Genomic DNA, 9,547 nt, shown 5'->3' with positions numbered 1-9,547 from the left:
TTTCAAAATTTAAACACATTTTTGTTTAAAACACATTCACTTAAAATGTGTATGTCATCACGTATCTTTATTTTATAAGGACCTGAATATTTTTCAACCTTATTAAAACCATAAAAATACTTTAAAGGTGGGGGAGTGGCAACATTACTTGTTGCCTTTCTGGTTTCTCTACATAAGGACTTTATGTTATCACTGCAAGAAAACTTCACCTCAGCATTGAGGCACATACAGTCTATATTCTCTAATCCTAAACAAATCTTATGTCAAACCTCAGTGCTGTAACAGAAAATACATACTTTTAGAATGTGTGATGAAATAACAATATTGCAAAACTCATCAAGAATCTTCTGGAAGGGTTAGGGCTCCAGTGGAGAACCAGCCTTTTTGTTAATCATGAACCTTACTTTTGGATTCTTTTTCAAATACTCTGTATAGCTTTGCTGGGGAATAAATTTAAAAGTGTTCCATAACTCATTATAATGTCTTGGAAAGCGTCTGAAAATTGGGACCACCACGGCTTCCTGACAGACATATGATATTTGGTTATTTGAAAAGCCATCGAGACAAGATGGAACATAGTCACATGCCCAAAGATTGAAATTTCTTGAAATGTGTTGCCTTTTTTCTGGGGAGATCTTCTTACGTCCCAGGCCCTGGAGAAGAATCACAAGAAGGTTAGGAGAAAAATATTCAAGGTCACACAGTTCGGATGTCTTTAGTAAAACCACCTTCATGACATCCTATCTCTAAATGCACAGTATGACCACCCTTACAAGAGACATCCTTTATCAACCTGTTGAAGGCTATAAATTGACACTCACAACATCCTGGTTCTCGTAGCCTTCCACTCCCACCAAGAGGACTGGACTTCTAGAGACATGGGGGGCAAAACCAGAGAGACCACAGCCTGGACTCCCTGGGACCCCAAGTAGGTTCTCTGCACCCAGGTGGCTCCTCAGCATATCCACCCCAGGCTGCATCTCCAGCACTCAGTGGGATGGTTCTTACACCGAGAGATCCAAAGATTCTTTCCCATCCCAGAGGATTCCCAATGAAGAAAGCAGCACCTTTGGGTCTCTGATCACAGGCTTCCTCATCAACTCTTACAAATGTGGCCATTAGAAAATTTTAAATTACATATGCGCTCGCAATCTCTTTTCGTTGCCCAGTGCTTTGTTATCCACCACTAACCAGTGCTATCAGACTTTATTTTCTTCAGTGTTGGGGAAACACCACCTCCGGAGAATAGACAACTGCAGTTATTAGGAAGTCCTTCTTTATATCACGTAAGCTCCCCATCCATTCCTTTGACTCCTCATGGATCCTGGCTCTGCCATCCAGAGACACACATAGGCAATCCGTCCTTCTCATGACAGATTTTCACAAGAAAGCTCACAAATGAGACAGTTTATGGGAAAGCACATTGATGAGCATGAAATTCACAAAAACCTAGGCAGAAGGAAGGCTGGTGCAGATTTTGAAAGCTACGTGGGACTCTGAGAATTTTATGCTTTTTTCCCCCCTGGTAACCTGTTATGAGGCTTTAATCTTGTTCCAATTTTGAGGTCAGTCCTCTATCTTCAACACATCTCAGAAAATCAAAAGCCCTAATGTCGCTCCTCATTTTTTTAGCAACTTGGAGAGAAATACTCACAGAGTCGAGGTAGAGTCCAGAGTTCTGAAAGCTGTGACGATTGTCGTGTACAGAGAAGGGGAAGTTGTTATTTCCTGCTTGCTGGAAAAGAGCAAGGGAAGAGGTAAAAAGGCACACATCAGAACCCCAGTATGTTTCCAGAACCCACCTACAGTGGCATGGAAGGAAGAAGGAGGAGGCAAAGTGACCTCTAAGCAAGAACTAAACCCATCAGGGCGTCCCTGGTGGCGCGGCGGTTAAGAATCCACCTGCCAATGCAGGGGACACGGGTTCAAGCCCTGGTCCAGGAAGATCCCACATGCCTCAGAGCAACTAAGCCCGTGCGCCACAACTACTGAGCCTATGCACCACAACTACTGAAGCCCGTGCACCTAGAGCCTGTGCTCCACAGCAAGAGAAGCCACTGCAATGAGAAACCCGTGCACCACAATGAAGAGTAGCCCAGCTCGCTGCAGCTAGAGAAAGCCCTTGTGCAGCAATGAAGACACAAAGCAGCCAGAAATAAACAAATAAAATAAATAAATTTATTTTAAAAAAGAAGAATTAAATCCATCGACAGCAATGGGACCCACGGCACAGGGCGAGGTCCTGGGTGTGTGCATCAGCTCAAGGCTTTGAAACTCAACCTTATTGCTAGCTTGCTGAAAATCATAAAAAATTCTCTTTAAAACATCTTATTGAGAGACAAGGAAGGGAAAGTCTGTAGGCATGGAATGGAAAGCTGGAAAAGAATTTTGAGGCCATCTTCTTCTTCTGCCCAATAAGGATCCTAGTAGACCAGAGCTCTCTGGTCCATGGCGGCTCAATGTAAAGTTAACCCTGTTTCTCCCTCCGGCCACTTCATGCCCCTAAAGTTGCTCATGAACTGGCCAGCAAGGAAGAACGTGCATGTTAAGAACTCTGTCCACAGGGACTTCCCTGGTGGTCCAGTGGTTAAGACTTCGCCTTCCATGCAGGGGGTACAAGTTCAGTCCCTGGTCAGAGAGCTAAGATCCCACATGCCTCAAGGCCAAAAAAAACCGAACACATAAAACAGAAGCAATATTGTAACAAATTCAATAAAGACTTTAAAAATGGTCTACATCCAAAACAAAACCTTCACAAAGCAAAGAAAAGAACTCTGTCCATAGAGGAGCCTAACTTTATTGTCTGGACCAGAGGTATTTCCTCCTAAAGACTATCTGAGGTATCGTACTGACCGGTGTATGAGGTAGGATGCTACCAGAATTTAGGGGTCCAGGGAGGGCAAGCAAGCAGCTCCCTCCGAGAAAGAGCTGTCTGGTGCCAGGGGGGCACATGGCCAGCCCTCAGGACTCACCTTCTCCCGCACTTTGTAGAGCAGCGGTAGCTTCTCCTCCACTTGCCGAGATAAACGTGGACTACTGGACTCTTTTAACATGGTACGTGTGATGGATTCTGGTGTCTTTTGCATTAGTCCAATGTGAGGGAACTGGAAAAACAGCACACGCCTTGATTAAAACCAGACACATCTGAATCTTTAAGCCAAGTATCAGGGCTTCCTCTGTAAAGAGATTAAAATGCAATTTGGGTGCTTCTGGCATGCGATGGAAAGGGCATAATTTTTGTAATTTTCAAGTATTCTTTCCAAGACAAAAAATACTGTCATAGCCCGAGGCCACCACTGCCGGTTGTTTCAAGTTACAGGGGCCACCCTGCTGCTCGGAGCCTGGAAATGTTTCCGAGGCCTGGTGAGGAGGGTGTGGCCCCGTGAGAGGGAGTTGATGTGCTCTGAGGAGACAGAATGCATTATTTGAGATCTTCCTTGTGGTCAGGGAGCTCTCTGCACTTGGGGCCAAGGATTCAGCCCATGTTCACGGGGGTGAGCCAACCTCCTGCAGGTATGAAGTGGACCTTAGGACACGGGGGAGGGGAGGAGAGAAGGGTCGCATTGAGTCTCCACGGAGAATGGAGAATGGAGAATGGTAGAGGGTGGGAAGCTTATTTGGATGGCTGGGGGTGGGCTTTAGTAACTCTCTATGAACAGAAGAGAAGGAAGCAGGACTGGGCCTAGGGAGGCAGTCCCCACAAAGGCCTGGACCAACCCCACAGGGAGCTCTAGACATGGGTGCCTTCTCAGTCAGACTGATGGAGTGAGAGGACTGGGCCCTTGTGAGCCTTTGTCAATCAGTCACTGGGTAGAAGAGGACGGTGGGGGCCCAGGAAGTGACCTTGGGGCAGCAGCTCTTTTCAGCCAAGGAATATCTAAGGGCGGACCTCCCAGGCCACACTTCCAGCAGCTGCGCAAGCAGTCCACTCCTGAATTCCCCCTGAAGAGGGATGCGAGTGGTGCTTGACAGCCACTGTAGCTCACCCCAATTTTATATAAACGGCACCTCTTAAAAGCCACCCCAACAAAGTGGACTTTGAAGCAGGGATCTCAAGGAGAGGAATATGAATGGAAACTACAATACAAACAGAAGGCAAGGCCCTGACTCTTAGTGAAAATTCCTGAAAAGGGAGGAAGCATAACGTGGTGGTGGGTCACAGACAGTAGATTGAAACGCCCTGAGACCAATCCCAGCTCTCTCTCCCACGAGGTCAGCCTTCCGCAGGAGACTTAATTTTTCCAGGCCCCAGTTTCTTTATCTGTAAAATGGAAATAACAATACTTATTTGATAAGGTAGATCTGATTAAGGGAGAAAATGCACGCACCCAGAGAGTGTTCAATAGCTGTTGGCAGGTTCTATTTTTGCTCACAGCTGTCCCCTCCCTTGTCACCAAACCCATTGTCACACCCAAAGCCAGTCCTTCCTTCTCTTTTGAGATTATAATGATATTGGCTAACACTGCCATTCTCTCCCATTCTTTCTCAAGTCATGATATAACTGCACATATAAGTATGGCTTTTGTTTAATTTCTGCACAAGAGTGTGTTTAGTATGCTACTATTTATGTCAAAAGGTAGAGAGATTATGTCATCTATGTGGTATACTTGGTGGGGCATTGTTGGCAGAGAATAGGAGAACCAATCATCCAGATGACACATAGCCTCAGGGGGATCTTGTAAACTCAGTGCTGAGTGGAAAGAAGAAACAAAATGAGATCTATAACCCAACACCATTTATGTAAATAAATAATCCATGCACACAAAACAACAATACATAATTTACAAGAACTCATCTCAGTACAAGAACTCCCATTATACACGTGTGAATAGCTGCCTGTGGGGCGAGCAGAGTAGGAACAGGGATCAAGGGCAAGGAGACAACCACACAAATCAACACACCATCATGTGGACAGGCTCCTCCATGGCCAAGCGACAGGGTCACCTCGGAGGAGGGCACCAGGGAAGGAAGAAGACTTTTTTGCCATGGTTTATATGTTTCTTAATGAAATGCATCTATTAATTGTCTCATTTTCCCAACGAAAATAATTGTATTTGTTTCTGATTAGAGTTATAATACATGCTTATGGTTTTTAAAAGTTCAAACAATAAAGAAAAACATAAGGAAGGTAGTAGAATTCCCATGAAATCCCATCACTCTTTCCCCTTAACTCTTTTTTTTGTTTTTTGTTTTTTGGCTGTGTTGGATCTTCCTTGCAGTGCGCGGGCTTCTCATTGCGGTGGCTTCCCTTGTTGCAGAGCACGGGCTCCAGGCACGCAGGCTTCAGCAGTTGTAGCATGTGGGCTCAGCAGCTATGGCACACGGGCTTAGTTGCTCCGCGGCATGTGGGATCTTCCCGGACCAGGGCTCGAACCCATGTCCCCTGAATTGGCAGGCGGATTCTTAACCACTGCGCCACCAGGGAAGTCCTCCCCTTAACTCTTTGGTGACCAACTTCGTCATGCATCCTTGTGCAACTGTACACCCATATATATGCATAATTTGCATATATGGGATCGTATTATAAATGTGGCTTCAAAACATAAATTTATAAAATTATAAATGTGACCTTTTTATTTATTTATTTTCCTGATCTCTGTTTTATTCTTTTTATTATTATTATTTTTTTGTGTGTGGTACACGGGCCTCTCACTGTTGTGGCCTCTCCCGCTGCGGAGCACAGGCTCCGGATGCGCAGGCTCAGCGGCCATGGCTCACGGGCCTAGCCGCTCCGCGGCATGTGGGATCTTCCCGGACTGGGGAACGAACCCATGTCCCCTGCATTGGCAGGTGGACTCTCAACCACTGCGCCACCAGGGAAGCCCCTGTTTTATTATTTTTTTTATTTGAATTTTATTTATCTGTTTTTTATACAGCAGGTTCTTATTAGTTACCTATTTTATATGTATTGTGTATATGTCAATCCCAATCTCCTAATTCATCCCCCCACCCCCACCCACCCCGCTTTCCCCCCTTGGTGTCCATATGTTTGTTCTCTACATCTGTGTCTCAACTTCTACCCTGCCAACCGGTCCATCTGTACCATTTTTCTAGATTCCACATATATGCGTTAATATACGATATTTGTTTTTCTCTTTCTGACTTACTTCACTCTGTATGACAGTCTCTAGGTCCATCCATGTCTCTACAAATGACCCAATTTCGTTTCTTTTTACGGCTGAGTAATATTCCATTGTATGTATGTGCCACATCTTCTTTATCCATTCATCTGTCGATGGACATTTAGGTTGCTTCCATGTCCTGGCTGTTGTAAATGGTGCTGCAATGAACATTGGGGTGCATGTGCCTTTTTGAATTATGGTTTTCTCAGGGTATATGCCCAGTAGTAGGATTGCTGGGTCATATGGTAATTCTATTTTTAGGTTTTTAAGGAACCTCCATAGTGGCTGCACCAATTTACATTCCCACCAACAGCGCAGGAGGGTTCCCTTTTCGCTACACCCTCTCCAGCATTTGTTGTTTGTAGATTTTCTGATGATGCCCATTCTGACTGGTGTGAGGTGATCCCTCATTGTGGTTTTGATTTGCAATAAATGTCTTTTTATAATTTAATAGTAACTTTTGGTTTCTGTTTCCTTCCCCTTCTTGTCACCCCCACCAACAACCCAGATAACAGTGATAACAATAGTAATGACAACAGCTCTAGTATAATCCTTTACAAACACCCGTACCTACAAAAGGGACTTACACTGTTTTATAAAAATTGGACCATATGATACATACTATTTTACACCTTGCTTTTCTCACTTAACAATATACCCCAGAAATTTTTCAAAATCAACCTATACATTTCTAATTCATCCTGTATTATATATTTTTTAATGTTTTTAAACAATTTTTAAGTAAATGTAAATAATATGGAGGGCCTCCAGACTCAGAACCTTTCCCTTTTCCCCTCCTCCAATCTGATTTTCCAAGTTATGGAAAATCAGGCCAAGGTGGAGAGTTTTTCTACATCACGAAGGATCCCTCTCACCAGCTAAATGACAACTGACTTGAGTTCATTTGTATTCTGCAAGTCTGTGGACTAAATCACTGTAAAAAAAAAACGCTCTAGCATTTTAATTTCGCTCTTTTAAAATATATATTTAATGGCTATAACATGATAGCTGTGAAATAAACCCTTCTGTTAGATATTGTAACCGTGAAATACAGCTTTTTAACTAGTTGGCAGTGAAATTTTTGCTGCATTCAATCACTCAGTGACTGAAATATTAAATAGGAAGGTGAAAGTGTGTGCAGAGAGCCTTTTCTACCTAGTAACAGCCAGATTACCATCAGCAAGGTCAACTGCGAAATGACTGTCACCTCCAATGTGGCAATTAGTCTCCCAAACGGGCTGCTGCTGACGTAAAGCCAACAATTTCTTTAATTTTCCCAACAATTTACTTTGGGAAACTTCACGTCAGCACGTTTCTTTTTATACTCTTAGGTGCCGGCAGCAGAAAGGACCCACACCAAAGGCTCCCCACTTAAACTGGGCCCAGGTACATTCCTGGGACACCAATAGGAGATGCAATGTTCTTTCTCGATTTCTGCCTTAAAACAGAACCCTGACTTTGTTTGGGGTGGCAACATGGTTGGTTAAAAAATACCCCCCCAAACTCCCTTGCAGCTAAATTGGCCATGTGACCAATTGAAATGAAAGCAGAAGTCTGTGGGTGGGGCTCGTGGGAAAGAGACTGTTTCCCCCAGAAAAAGGGGCCGACTTAGCTGACAGCTGCCTTCCATCTATTTATCCGTTGACTTTCCTCTCATTTATCTGCCTGAGGTGACACACTGCACTGAGGATGACAGGACAGGAGGCTGAAAAGAACCTGGGCCTTTGACAACGCCCTAGGGCAGCTGTACCAGCCCTGAACTGCCTCCCTCTGGACTGACTGTTACTAGAGAAACACAGACCCCTGTCTGGATAAGGTACCGTAGTCAGCTTCTTATAATATTCAGTCAAACACAGCCCTAACTGATACTGTAGGTGATAAAAAGAGGCCAAGCTATTTAGTCTGAGAAGCTTACGTTGTCTCTTCCTAACCAATTAGTGTATGTAGTTCACGTTATTTCCCATTTTACTTTGGCTGCCAGGAAACTCAGAGTCAGATGTTATATCCAAATAGCTACTGTTTAGGCCATATGGCCTGCATATCCATGTGACATATTTTCCCAGTCTCAGCCTCTTAAAGTATATTTAAACTGGTTCTGAATTCTTATTTATATATACTTTACTACTTTATTGTGAATATTTTCCATTCATTACTTTAAATCTGTGAAATGGAGCAGGGTATACTAGAAAGAATATCAGTATAAATATATATCCCTTGGAATCTGTGGGGGATTGGTTCCCCCTATCCCACGCTGTGGGTATCAAAATCCGAGGATGCTCAGGTCACTTAGTTGCCCTTCAGCATCCATGGGTTCTGCATGGTGGACATATATACATATATATGTTACATATATACATATATTATATATTATCTATATAATCGCTAGCAAGTATTGAGTGGTTACTATGTTTCTATTGCATTATACTAAGCACCTTTGTATGAATTATCTGATTAATCCCCACCATGGTCTCTAACCTTAGTACATTATGCTCCCATTTAACAGAAAAAGAGACTGAGATTTAGAAAGACTAAGTTGCTTAGGGTTTTTAAAGCCTTCAGGCCCAAATTTTCCAAGATGTTTTCCATTTTTCTTTTTCCTTTTAAACAAACAAATTAAAAAAATTTTTTTTCTATGTATTACTGCCCTAGAAGAGGCTAGTACCACAATTTTCTCTGATACAACCAGTGGGGAAAAGAAAAGACAAAGATAACCAGCCTCATGGAGTTTATATAATAAATTATATAGTATGTCAGAAGATAGATGTTATAGAAAAGAGAAAAAGCAGAGCACACACCAATTACTGCTTAGTGAACAGTCACAAGTTGCCAGCCTGCTGAGCATTTTATACTCAGATTAATTTCATTTGATCCTCCCAAGGATACTATGAGATTCCCATTTCACAGATGAAGGAACTGAGGCTGGGTGAAGTGATTTGTCAGACGTCATACTATGGTAAGTAGCAGAAGTGTCCTGACCACACCCACGTGGCCTGAGATGAGAGAGGGCATCAACCTTCTTACCCATCTTCCATCCTTGTCTACAGGTGGGTTGAAGCATCTCCCTTTGGCCATTTTCTGCAGGAAGCTGAAGGGGGCTGAGGTTGGCTCTCTTACCCCTCTATCGCCTCATGAGTTCTACACCTGGGAAGCCACTCCTCCTTGCTCCTGACCTTTAATTCTCAGCCTCTACCAGGAGGGGAAGTCCGGGAGTGGTCCCTGTTGTCATAGCATCAGAGCCCATGCATCACAATGGGGGAGGAGTTTGGGTCTTCCAAGCCCCCCAAGGGCTCCTGCCTCGGGTCCCTTGCAGCTGCCGCTCCCCAGTGTGTAAGCCTCCAGGTCCCAGGTGAGGAAGCCATACACACAGATCACACAGGTGTGGACCAGACAGTCTTGAGACAATGGCGAACTCTGTACCCGCCAAA

General features: G+C 43.8%; 1 protein-coding gene across 1 annotated transcript; it reads right to left on the bottom strand.

The window, feature by feature from the left end:
* Positions 1-356: 356 nt before the first annotated feature.
* Positions 357-9,194, bottom strand: TEX36 (testis expressed 36). Its single transcript, XM_060096229.1, has 4 exons — positions 9,144-9,194; positions 2,973-3,104; positions 1,655-1,735; positions 357-653 (listed from the first exon to the last, which is right to left on the bottom strand). The coding sequence occupies exons 1-4, from the start codon at positions 9,192-9,194 to the stop codon at positions 357-359; spliced, it is 561 nt and encodes a 186-aa protein (XP_059952212.1).
* Between the last annotated feature and the right edge of the window lie 353 nt (positions 9,195-9,547).

The sequence above is a fragment of the Mesoplodon densirostris genome, chromosome 1 (genome assembly GCF_025265405.1).
Source record: "Mesoplodon densirostris isolate mMesDen1 chromosome 1, mMesDen1 primary haplotype, whole genome shotgun sequence".
In the NCBI taxonomy this organism is placed as follows: Eukaryota; Metazoa; Chordata; class Mammalia; order Artiodactyla; family Ziphiidae; genus Mesoplodon; species Mesoplodon densirostris.
Note: the sequence above shows the minus strand (reverse complement) of the source record. Positions and strands in the feature narration are given on the sequence as shown.

Excerpts from the sequence above, each read along its gene's own strand:
- TEX36 (XM_060096229.1), bottom strand. The coding sequence starts at position 9,194 with ATGGCCAAAGGGAGATGCTTCAACCCACCTGTAGACAAGGATGGAAGA. Across the intron at positions 1,736-2,972 it reads TCTACAAAGTGCGGGAGAAG|CAAGCAGGAAATAACAACTT; the intron begins GTGAGTCCTGAG and ends GCTCTTTTCCAG. Across the intron at positions 654-1,654 it reads CTGGACTCTACCTCGACTCT|GGCCTGGGACGTAAGAAGAT; the intron begins GTGAGTATTTCT and ends ATTCTTCTCCAG.